The sequence below is a fragment of the Rhinichthys klamathensis genome, unplaced genomic scaffold (assembly GCF_029890125.1).
Source record: "Rhinichthys klamathensis goyatoka isolate OS25496 unplaced genomic scaffold, OSU_Roscu_1.1 h1tg000107l_1, whole genome shotgun sequence".
Lineage (NCBI taxonomy): Eukaryota > Metazoa > Chordata > Actinopteri > Cypriniformes > Leuciscidae > Rhinichthys > Rhinichthys klamathensis.
Genome location: NW_026606645.1, coordinates 1,367,830 through 1,380,892, shown reverse-complemented (window position 1 = coordinate 1,380,892; position 13,063 = coordinate 1,367,830). Strand labels below are relative to the sequence as shown.

The 13,063-nt window shown below is 42.5% G+C and overlaps 1 protein-coding gene across 1 annotated transcript; it reads left to right on the top strand.

The window, feature by feature from the left end:
* Nucleotides 1-301: 301 nt before the first annotated feature.
* Nucleotides 302-2,044, top strand: LOC130087282 (uncharacterized). The gene is made up of 2 exons (XM_056253535.1): nt 302-461; nt 597-2,044. The coding sequence occupies exons 1-2, from the start codon at nt 302-304 to the stop codon at nt 1,172-1,174; spliced, it is 738 nt and encodes a 245-aa protein (XP_056109510.1). The 3' UTR covers nt 1,175-2,044.
* Nucleotides 2,045-13,063: the final 11,019 nt, after the last annotated feature.

The window sequence follows — 13,063 nt, the reverse complement described above, 5'->3', positions numbered from 1 at the left end:
CAGATGCCCGAGCCACCTCAGCTGACCCCTCTCGATGTGGAGGAGCAGCGGCTCTACTCTGAGCTCCTCCCGAGTGACCGAGCTTCTCACCCTATCTCTAAGGGATCACCCAGCCACCCTGCGGAGAAGGCTCATTTCGGCCGCCTGTATCCGGGATCTTGTCCTTTCGGTCATGACCCAAAGCTCATGACCATAGGTGAGAGTAGGAACGTAGATTGACCGGTAAATCGAGAGCTTTGCCTTACGGCTCAGCTCCTTCAGGGTTTGCCATCCCAGAGGCACTGTCCCCGACCGCCACGCGATGCTGCAGAGGCGTGTCAGCCAAGACAGCCCCACAACATCCAGAGACTTGAGGTACTCAGGGCGGATCTCATCCACCCCCGGTGCCTTGCCACCGAGGAGTTTCTTGACTACCTCGGTGACCTCAGCTAGGGTGATGGACGAGTCCACCTCTGAGCCCTGTGCTTCCTCAATAGAGGAAGTCCACCTCTGAGTCCACCTCTGAGCCCTCTGCTTCCTCAATAGAAGACGTGACGGCGGGATTGAGGAGATCCTCGAAGTATTCCTTCCACCGTCCGACGACATCCCCAGTTGAGGTCAACAGCCGCCCACCTCCACTGTAAACAGCGTTGGTAGGGCATTGTTTCCCTCTCCTGAGGCGCTGGACAGTTGGCCAGAATCTCTTCGAGGCCAGCCGATAGTCCTTCTCCATGGCCTCACCGAACTCCTCCCAGGCCCGAATTTTTGCCTCCACAACCACCCGGGCTGCAGTCCGCTTGGCCTGCCGGTACCTGTCAGCTGCCTCAGGAGTCCCACAAGCCAACCAGGCCCGATAGGACTCCTTCTTCAGCTTGACGGCATCCTTTACTTCCGGTGTCCACCACCGGGTTCGGGGATTGCCGCCTCGACAGGCACCGGAGACCTTACGGCCACAGCTCCGAGCAGCCGCTTCGACAATGGAGGTGGAGAACATGGTCCACTCAGACTCAATATCTCCAGCCTCCCTCGGGATCCGGTCGTGGCTCCGCCGGAGGTGGGAGTTGAAGATCTCTCTGACAGGAGACTCGGCCAAACGTTCCCAGCAAACCCTTACAGTACGCTTGGGTCTGCCGAGTCTGTCCAGCCTCCTCCCCCGCCATCGGATCCAACTCACCACCAGGTGGTGATCAGTTGACAGCTCCGCCCCTCTCTTCACCCGAGTGTCCAAGACATACGCCCGCAGGTCAGATGAAACGACCACAAAGTCGATCATCGACCTGCGACCTAGGGCGTCCTGGTGCCACGTGCACTGGTGGACACCCTTATGCTTGAACATGGTGTTTGTTATGGACAAACTGTAACTAGCACAGAAGTCCAATAACTGAACACCGCTCTGGTTCAGGTCGGGGGGGCCGTTCCTCCCAATCACGCCCCTCCAGGTGTCACTGTCGCTGCCCACGTGAGCGTTGAAGTCCCCCAGTAGAACGACGGAGTCCCCAGTCGGAGCACTTTCCAGCACTCCTCCCAGAGACCCCAAGAAGGCCGGGTACTCTGCTCTGCCGTTTGGCCCGTAGGCACACACGACAGTGAGAGACCTATCCCCGACCCGTAGGCGCAGGGAAACGACCCTCTCGTTCACCGGGGTAAACTCCAACACATGGCGGCTGAGCTGGGGGGCTATAAGCAAACCCACACCAGCCCGTCGCCTCTCACCATGGGCAACTCCAGAGTGGTGAAGAGTCCATCCGCTCTCAAGGAGTGTGGTTCCAGAGCCCAAGCCATGCGTAGAGGTGATCCCGACTATCTCTAGTCGGAACCTCTCAACCTCACGCACCATCTCAGGCTCCTTCCCCGCCAGCGAGGTGATGTTCCACGTCCCTAAGGCTAGTTTCCGTGTCCAGGGATCGGGTCGTCGAGGTCCCCGCCTTCGACTGCCACCCAATCCTCTCTGCACCGGCCCCTTACGGCTCTTCCTGCAGGTGGTGAGCCCACGGGAAGGCGGTCCCACGTCACTCCTTCGGGCTGAGCCCGGCCGGACCCCGTGGGGAGAGGCCCGGCCACCAGGCGCTCGCATACGAACCCCAACCCCGGGCCTGGCTCCAGGGTGGGGCCCCGGCTGCGCCATACCGGGCGACGTCACGGTCCTTGGATGTTTGTCCATCATAAGGGGATTTTGAACCGCTCTTAGTCAGACCCGTCGCCTAGGACCTGTTTGCCTTGGGAGACCCTACCAGGGGCATATAGCCCCAGACAACATAGCTCCTAGGGTCATTCGGGTACTCAAACCCCATCCACCACGTTAAGGTGGCAGTTCAAGGAGGGGCTATATGCCTCTTAAAAATAATAATGTTTTTTAAGTTATTGCTCTTTTACTTTTTGCTCCATAAAATTTTTTTTAAGTGTAATTGCCTATGAATGACTGTTTTGTTGAAATTATGGTTTTTCTAATTGGAAAAAAGACACGATTTGAAGCTATTTTAAAAGCAAATGCATAATAAAAATATAAGTTGTTAACAAGATCACAAAAGTATATTTATCTAAGTGGGACCTAGTAAAAAATTGACTTAGGTTTGTTTTTTCACATAACGCAGTATAATCTTGCTCCCGAACAGTTTAACAATGAATATAACCCACCAGTAAGCAAACTAGTGACCCTGGCACAGGAAAAACTCTTTAAGATGTTTGAACCTTTGACCCGATATCTATATTCACAGATACAGGTTGAAAGTAATGCATCAGCTCGGTTATGTTTGAAGCTGATGCCGCAGTAGCTTCATAGAGGGAGGTGGAGAAGAAGATCTGATAAGAGTTCACGGCTCTGCCTGTGGGATGATATTCATCTCTTATTCATATGATAGATCATATATGGATCATTTAGATTGAGCTCAGGTGATATGGTCAGCCATGGGAGGAAGGAAATATCATTTAAGTGCCAACTTTCACAAGTCGTTTGGCCAAAGATTTTGATCATGCTGAAAACCATTCAGTGGTTTCGATTGGCTTAGAGATGTTGGGGTGAATATCAGATCAAATATGACTTGTCCACCCAAAAATTAAAATCCTATCATCAGTTACTCACTCTCATGTCATTCCAAACCTTTATGATTTTCTTGGTTTTGTGTAACATTAAAGCAGATATTTTGAAGAGGTTTGAATACTTCCAGTATTTCTATACCAAAGTACAGTTTGAATTGGGAACCAAAACTGTTACCAACACTTCTTTTGTGTTCCACAGAAGAAAGAAAGAGATACAGGTTTGGAACAACATGAGGGTGAGTAATTGATGACAGAATTTTCATTTTTGGGTGGATTATCCCTTTAAAGCAATAAGACACATTAAATACCTATGTTGTGACATTTTATTTGATTAATTCAGCTAAAACCTCAGTCAACTCTTATTTTACGTTGATGCTTGTATATGATGAATTCAAGCTTTGTGGAGACTGCAAACATGATATATAAGTACAGTAGTTCAAGTTCAAGAAGTTTATTTGGCATTTGCTCATCTTACACAGGGAAACAAATGCTTAAGTCAAGGCTCAAGTCACAGAAAGAAGTGCAGGACAATGAAGCATATTATAGACTTTATCAAAAGATCAGATTCTTTATACCATGATTAATCTATCCGTTTTAGGTGCTACTCTACAGTCTTCCACTTGAGGGCGCTGTGCATTGAAATGGAACAGGCAACAGAGAATGGTGAGTCAGAACCCTCTTGATTTGTATTGTATTTCAGGTCATATTTCCCTCAGAGAATTATTACGAAGCTCTATAGATAAATAAAAAGATCTTATTTAACTCAAATAAGTTACAATGTCAACTTTAGATGACAAAAAAGCCTAAAACAACACACAATATGACTTCCCAAACATCACATGCTCACATCTCCTGGCCTGGATTAGGAGGTAAAGACCTTAGTGAATGTCCACTGTGTGGCCGAGATTATACTCCCTCATAATGGAGTTAAATACTGCAGTCAGCAGATGACACCGCGTAGGGCTCAGTATGTTGTACACAGTGGCTTTGGAGCGGCAAGTGTGAATAGAGGGACAGATTTAATGCCCCAGCTCGGGGTGGATTAGCCCGCTAAACTGCAGCCTTCGTCCTGTAGTCTCAGCAAACTCATGGGGGGGGGGTGATAACCACGGACGGCGCAGACGGTGAAAAAGGGTCTCTCATACATCCCATACAAAATAGGATTATCTCCCTTCTTCCACCACCAACCCTGCGCTCGGTCTCATTCTATATTCCACATGCCTTTCTTTTGTCCTGTAGTTTGATGCAAGAGAGGAAGCATCTACATTTGCCTTTTTAAAAAGCGCATACGTGTGCCGGATAGATGGAAATGTCGGCCTGGTTCACGGTCGGTGTCGGGGGCTTGTTGGTGTGGTGAAGGTAATCCAGGGTGATCTGGTCTAATCTGTCACAGATACACAGCTGAATGGCGGTGACCACCGAGTTGGAGTCTGAAAAAGGAAGAGGAGCTGAAAACTGGATTATGGCGGTACATTGGCGTAAACCGGCTGGGCTTATCTCGTAAATGCTCCAAAACGCCCAGTTTTGGCTTCTGTGCAGGCAGGACAGTCTGTGTGTATGTGAAGCAAAAGGCACCGGGGAGCGAAATGGAAAGTTTCGGGCATCCGAGATAATCTTTTGAGGCCAATGCGACAACATTGCACTTCAATTTGTGCTATGAAAACTAATTATGGTATCATTCAGGGAGGGATAATTCTCCACGGATAGTTCCCACTCGAGCAGTGAGTGACTACTAGAGTGTGGCTAGTAATGCGCTTCCACCGCACTTGATGCCTAAACCCAATTATGGTGATTTTATACATGATTTGCGAATAGTGAGCTAGACATGAAAATATGACTAACTGACAGTTATTTTGAGAATATGAATGTCTGTCTCTGGCTAATCTGAGCACAGTCATAAACCTGTAGCTACAGGCCTTCACGTCTGCACGCCTGTACACACAATGAACCCGCTTGAACACTGCAAAAATAATATTCTTCATGAGTAACTGTCCAGTTAAAACATCTAAAAATCCTTATAAGATACATTTATTACACGGTAGAAGATATTAAGTCTTTAATATAGATGTTTTTGTCACTGTACCATTCAAAAGTTTAGAGGAAGATTGCTTAATGTTTTTGAAAGAAGTCTCTTCTGCTCACCAAGGCTGCATTTATTTGTTCAAAAATACAGTAAAAATGGCAATATTATTACAATTTAACATAACTGTTTTCTATTTGTTGAATATAATTTAAAATGTAATTTATTCCTGTGATGTAAAATGCTGTGTTCAGCATCATTACTCCAGTCTTTAGTGTCACATGATCCTTCAGAAATCATTCTGATATGATGATTTGATGCTCAAGAAACATTTCTGATTATTATTATCAATGTTGAAAACTGTTGTGCTGCTTCATATTTTTTTGGAAACCATGATACATTTTTTTTTCAGGATTCTTTAGTGAATAGAGAGTTAAAACGAAAAATGTTGTAATGTTATAAATGTCTTTAATGTCTTTAAAATTACATTTTTTACATTCTTATCTGCATTAAATGTCATGACCCCAAACTTTTGAATGGTTTTGTATATATGCAATGAAACAAGTCTTATGCAGTGTTTCTTTTCAAGTTAATTCTTGTTTTAAGGATTTTTGGATATTTTTTTCTCGAAAACAATCCAAAAAAAGATTCAATAAAATAGTTTTTTGCAGTGTCAGTTCACATTTAAAAACCACACATGAGCAGATACACATACAAACTCATAGAAACGAAGAATTACCAATAATATCTCCTTAATGTCTCAATAGTTTGCCCTAGACGAGTTAGATTAGTTAAAACCTGCTTATCCTGAGAAAAAGTGCCCAATAATCTCATGAAATGTTTCAAATCACTCAAACTGTGCTCAAATTTGCCAAGATATCACTGTGATCAAAAGAGACCTAAATGTGAATTTAAAATTCATATTGAAATCGCAATTGTCTCTTTTTTAAAAAATTTTAAAAGTAATTTTAGGTGACAAAATTCATACCCAAAGGGCGAAGCATGTAACTTTCAGCACCAAATGGATTTGTTAGGTAAAGTCAATGTTCGTTGGTGTGCCTAGATGACCATAACAGCATTGACTCAGCCAATAGTGTTTTTTTGTTGTTGTTTTTTTTACAGATGTTTACCCAAATTTTGAATTTTGCATTGGATTATATTGTGTCTCAGAGTTAAAGGATATGTCCATAAACCTAACGGATGATAATTGTTAATGGTGTTGACAGTGGCAAATCAGAAGCATTTAAATAAGTCTATAAGTCTTTCAATAATGATAATCATTCTTAAGAACTTGATTATTGATTATTTCGCCCAATCGAATTCTGAGCATTGAAATGTTCTTCGAGAACACAAATACAAAAGAACCGCATTCAGTGACAACAAGCGTTCTTTGCACTTTGCGTTCGACGACTCCCAAACTCCTGACAATTACTCACATCTCCTTCCTCCAATCTGGCCTCGAGACCTAACGGATTTCGATCTGTGCACTTACAATGACTCTGGCAAGCATAAACAAACAGTCGGAGCTACTCACGCACACTTACAAGCACAGGCTCCCACATCCCTAACCACAATCCACAGGGTGGAGGACCCGAAACACACAGAGAAAGATTCACAGACTGTGTGGATGCTCTAATGTTTATGTTTTGCAGATTAGCAATGATGAAAGAATTCCTTTTCATGTCTGGACTCGAAGAACCCTCGTACACACACCCCGCCCGAGCGCCACACACACACACACTCCCGACTCCCTTCGCCAAGCGAGACCTCCCCGATGAACGCGGATCTCCTCTTCTGCCATGATGGACTATCGGTACTGGTGGTCATGTTCTTTGATATGTCACCCTCATCCTTTGTGGCATCTTGTCATCAATGCTTATACAAGTTCATGTGAAAGGCTTCTATTGTTCCCCAGCAGCGTGACTGTGGTCTCTCTTGCTCTCGTTCTCTCTCTTTGAGCCATATGTTTGGCCTGATTTTCCCTTTAACCATTTTTTTTTCTTTGTGGTGGCTGGGATTATGATGTGATTTATTCATGTTAGGGTTCCCATGCCAGGAGCCTCTGCTATCTCGCCCACTTCCCTTATGAACAAACCAGCACCTGCATAGGTTGTGTTTCGGATGCTGGTGGTGTGCCCACCAAGCTTTTTAACTTGCTTAACCAGCAAAACTTCCTCGGTCAACCAACTTCACCACAAACACCATGCTGGTCAACCATCTGAAAGTCTCTCGGATGAATAGCATGGCTATGACCGGCTAAACCAGCACTGAATTGTAGGTCTCCACAATTAATCGGAAAAAGAATTGCTGCCGTGATTAAATGAATTGTCAATGGTGTTGAGAGTGGCAAATCAGAGGCATTTAAAATAGTCTAATAATAATGATAATCATTCTTAAGAACTGAGATTTAACCAGCCTAATTTACAGATGTGTGTTTTATGTTTCATGGTGGGACTTGAAAAGATGAAAATTCGGTCATTATTTACTAACCCTCATGTTGTTCAGAAGCTGAATGAATTTCTTTCTTCTGTGGAACACAAAGGAAGATGTTTTGAAGAATGTTTGTGTCCATATAATGAAAGTCAATGGGGTCCAAAAAAACATTATTATTATTTATGTACTATAATAGTATTTATTAATAAATAATAATTCGATTTTATTTGTATAATTTCAGTTTTCATTTACATTTTAGTTTAAGTAATGTATTTGTCATTTTTATTAGTTTTTGTTATTTAAAATGTTTCTATTTAGCTTTAATTTATTTTTTGTTTTCGTTTTAGTTCAACTTAAATGATTTATTTCAGTACTTGCTAAAGCACATTTCCCCTAAAGAGACATGGTGAAAGAAAAAAATATGAGATTGAAGAAAAAATATTTGTCAATGCTTTTGCGTTCCCCCAGAAACGTTGCATTCGCTCGCAGAGAGCTCAAAAGGTTTTGCAAAGTTTCTCAGGGGAACACAAAGGTTTTATTTTCCTCCCATCTCATATTATTTTTCCAACACCATGCCCCTTTAGGGGCTCCGTATACATCTAATTTTTGCTTAGGTTTTTAAAGTTTTAAAGGTGCTCTATGTAACTTTTCTACTAAAATGAATCCTTTTTTTATTGCCTGTGTGTGAAGGGGTTGTAATCACACATTAAAATGATCCACTTGTCGAGTTTTGCTATTACCTCTGAAGGCCAGTATTCCTATTTCTATGTGAAGTCTCCGGGTCGGATTTACCGTGAAATCCAACGGATGTGACGTGCATGCGCGCTCCCGAGCCTCTCTCCTTATATACAGTCTATTGTAGACGGTCAGGGAGTTACTCCGGTTAAAGGCGCACGTTTTTCGGCTTATATCTCAGTCAATCTTTGATCAATATTCCCAAGACTCTAATCGTTCGTAGTGCTGGACGGGGCCTTTCGAACGAGCCCACCCCCGAGGTCCAACTCGCCCGGCTCCCCGAGTTATAGCCGTTCGAAATCGGGGGTCCCAGCGAACGGCGATCCGGAAGGGGGCATCCCCGAGGCCCGCCACTCTAGCGTTCGGGCAAGGGTTCCCCTGGGACCTCCTCCCCCGAATTTAAGCTCTCTGGGTCTTTGCGTTCCAGAGATACGAGCGATTTTCTTCTGAGATTGTGACGTCACCGGCGTCCGCAATTTTCCAGCGCGCCCGATGGTTTTCTGCTAATATCTCCGCGAAAACACCACCAACTTATATGGTTCTTTTCAGCTCGACTAGATGGTCCCAACGAGCTCGGTGCTCGCCGAATCCGTCTAGTATTCGCCGAGATATTTGCGTAATAGACGGTATTGTCTATGAGTTCGAGCACGAGCGCTCTTGTAAAATTTGGTTGCAATCTGAAACATCACCACTAGAGGCCGCTAAAAGTTACGTAGAGCACCTTTAAGTGTTCATGTAATTCTTATATTTTGTATTATTTCAGCTTTATTTCATTAGCAAAACCTTGCTAGTACCGGATTGGACCCCCTTTAGCCTTCACAACTGCTTTAATTCTTCATGGCACAGATTCAACAAGGTGCTGGAAACATATCATCACGCAATTTCTGCAGATTTGTCTTCTGCACATCCACGATGCGAATCTCCCGTTCCAGCACATCCCAAAGCTGCTCTATTGGATTGAGATCTGGTGACCGTGGAGGCCATTTGAGGATAGTGAACCCATTGAAATATTCAAGAAACCAGTTTGAGATGATTTGAGCTCTCTGGCCTCCGCACTCCGCAGTCACCAGATCTCAATCCAATAGAGCACTTGCTAATTGCATTTAATTAATTCTTATTCATATTATGATTCGTATCTGATTAATAATAACAACATATAATTATTAATATTAATAATAATTGTACATATGACTGTAAAATTCTTATTTTGTGTGGGAAAACTGCATGCCATATTCTTTACGTAAGCTACACACCCTAAACAAGCTGGGAACTGTTGCTGAATTTATTTATCACTGTTTTATGCATCAGTAAATCAAGACACTGACAAACTTCACATTAGTCCTCTTGGCAGCATGAAAAACAAAACTGTTATTCAAATTTGGAATAAATGACACACAGAAATCGAGCAATGCGACAATACTAAACCACTTCAATCCCATTTTAATCAACAAAGCGGTCCCGCGCACAATAAATCTGGTATTTACACTGCGTCTACACCTTGTTCTAGTTTTGCAGCGCCACTCTCTTGCAGTGTATATTGGGTGTTGCGCTGTCTACATTGCAAATGATTGGTGCCACATCTATCGAAATCTAACATAATTCTGAATTACAGCCAAAGTGTCCAGTGAACTTTTCGATCCTAAGTTGAGGTTCTGCTTCATGGAGACTGAGGTCGGCTCACCATGCGATTCACTTTTTCCCCTCGTTCTCTCCACGACGGTGGATTTGGATTAGGGAATCCCGTGGTTGAAAGACAGACATGCTCAGGCAATTTGTTTCCCATTATTTTAATATAAGGGCGACTTCTTCCAAACAAAACAGGATTGCTGGCAGCCCAGCAGGCCTCTGGTCGGTTCCTGCAACGTGAAGATCTGAAGACTCCTTTCTCAAACTCTGAGTCATATTTAAACGGAAAGATAAGTTATGAAAGACACCGAACATTAATCATTAAACGTTAGATCCTCAGGGCATCTATAAATCACTCAGCCCTTTCACCTTTCGTTAAGTAGCGTGAGGATCCAGGCAAGTTGTAATTTCTACATTCATCAGATGTTATTGTTTTCTTTGAATGCAGTGTAATGAGGCTATAACAAAATCATACAAGCAAAATGCACACGAGTTTGTTCCTTTGGATATGTGTTGTTGGATTAACCTTTGCTTCTTTTGAATAAGTGTTAATATTCTGAATTTTTTTATATTCTCAGTTTGTATTCTAAGCTAGAGCGACTTCCTGAAGACAGTTGGGCGGCATGACCAAACTTTTATATCACCGTAACACTATATATACGTTTTTAGTTATTTTTATATAATGATACTAATTCGCCTTTGGCTAAGCCACACCCTAGAATGTAGATTGACCAATCACAGCGCAGCCAAGAACGAGCTCCCACAGAGGTCCGACACTTTTTCACAGCGCTCCATTGACTTTAACACAGGCGTCTCATATTTTTGGTCTCGGCAGGCTATTAATTACCGTCGTAGTTTTATCAAAAATATGGTTAAACGTTGTGCCTGGGGCATTTGTAACACAGATACGCGTTTCCCAGAGAGGTTGGAGGGGGGTGTGCGTTTTTTTCCCTTCCCAAACCGAAGTCAAATCCTGACAAGTGTCGTCTTGCACACGCTGCTAATAAATAACGTTACAACGTTATACTCGCGTAGTCCGTTTGCTTTGTAATAACGATTATAGAAGTGAATAGAGACCTACCCAGCTTTGCATGAACAGTGTTACTCCTTGATATTGTTAGTCCCAGCCTCCGTCTCGATTAGTAGATATGCGGTGGTTAATTTTTTGACTGTGACCGGTATGCTTTTGGCTCTATTTGGATTAGGGATGGGCATTTTTCAAAAATATTGCATTCGAATATTCGGGCTCATAAAAATCGAATATTCGAATATTCGTTTATTTAAATTAAGTTGAATGAAAAAGACGTTATTTTGTAGGTTTTTTTTTTTTTTTTTACGGTTTTGTCACCATTTCTGAACAAGCTTAGGCTACAATTAGGCAATATACACAACAAGCTTACGATATATGTTAAAGTTTTCTTTTAGTTGAAAGCATTAAACAGTAGGCCTATGTGTAAACAAAAAAATATTAAAAACAAAAGCATTAATAAAAGCATGCTCAAGCAGCGCGAACGGGAAAAAAACGCCTAATAAAGCAGATTGCGCCAGATATCGTGCAGAACGTAGGCCTACACACACTCGAGTCAGCATATGATTATCGTTTATATTGTTTCACGTTTATATTGAGAAAAACAATATCCACATGCAGGGGCGCCGCCAACAATTTATGCTTGAGTGAGAAAAGGCGCTTTGCTGGTTCTAAGTTTCTAACAGCACTTTGCGTTTTCTGTTCTTAAACCTGTCTCCCTCAACGAAACTTAAAGGAAGTAAATGTCCAGCTCAAAATCATTTTGCTATAAGATAAGTTATCATTTCGGATCACGCGGGGTCCAGCTGCGCTTACCTGCAGTCGTGAATGCAGTGATGGACACTATCTTTCCTCATTCGACTCTTTGGATTTCATGGGATTTCTCATTGTGGTGATGATATTATAACTCAGATTAATTAATTAATTTGATCAAAAGTAATTCCATTTAGTAAGATCATTTTCAAGTAATTCCAAACTTCGCGAGGCAGACGACAACATTATGTGATCAAATGCACACAACTTGTTAACAAACTCCACAGCGCCACCCAGTGCATTTAATTATAATTGCGAGTTAGTGCTTGGGATTTATCATGGATTCACTGCTTTTACGGCCAGCAAAGCAACGTAGTAAAATTCGAATAGTGTTTTATTTTTCGAATAATAATTACAGATCGAATATTCGAAAATTCGAATATTCGTGCACATCCCTAATTTGGATGCCGTGTTGTTCCTTGCGTTTCACCTGAATGTCGTGAATATAGCCTTCGAACGTATATTGCAGCCCCTTTTGCCTACTTCTATCGGACACTTTATTTGCTGCTTTATAAACGTTTGATAAAATTTCAGCAGGAAGACCTGTCACAGCCAGGGGCGTCATGCAAGCCAAAATTCTGGGGGGGGGGCACAATCTGAGACGTTGCAAATTGTTTTCTGACGGGTGATATGGATCATGTTAGGAGGGGTCAGGGGGTTTCTCCCCCTGCAAATTTTTTAATTCTGGCTGCGAAACATACTATTTCAATGCAGTTTGGGAGGGACAGAAATACCTTAACGGAGCTAGCAGCAACCCTCCTCTATCTGAGGACTAAGTTAAAGTATATGTGTAGGCCTATATTATATGTGCATTATAAGATGTTTTGAAGGCCAAAAAAACTCCTAAAGTTGAGCTTTGACTGATAGGCTTTTCATTTTTGTCTGTCAGTGAAGAAAGTAAACATAGGGTCAACTGATAGGTTGATTTATGAATCATTTTCTCAGACGAATTTATTTACTGAAAGCTACTAGGAAAGCTAGGTAGCCTAACTAAGTTTATTAAATTCATTCACAGTACACATTCATTATTGATCTTATGCCTAATACAGGGCCGTAGACAGGGCTTTATAATCACAGAGGTCCTAAATTTGAGGTGGGTATAGGGGGTTCAAATTTTTTATTTCTCTGATATGTGCATTTCAAGACGTTTGAAGGCCAAAAAAAGGATAAGAAATAGCTTTAAAACCATGTCAGTGGGCAGATTATTTGTCAATACCTGTTCTCACTTCTTATCCATCACTCTTTCTTTTTCTCTCAGTCTCCTGATCTTGCCTTCCCCTCCTAAAGCTGAGCTTTTTTAATTTACTTAAGGCTACAAATTGTACTATATTAATTCTCAATATGTACACATTCATTATTAATCTTGTGCCTAACAATGAAAACGTCTTTTCCCC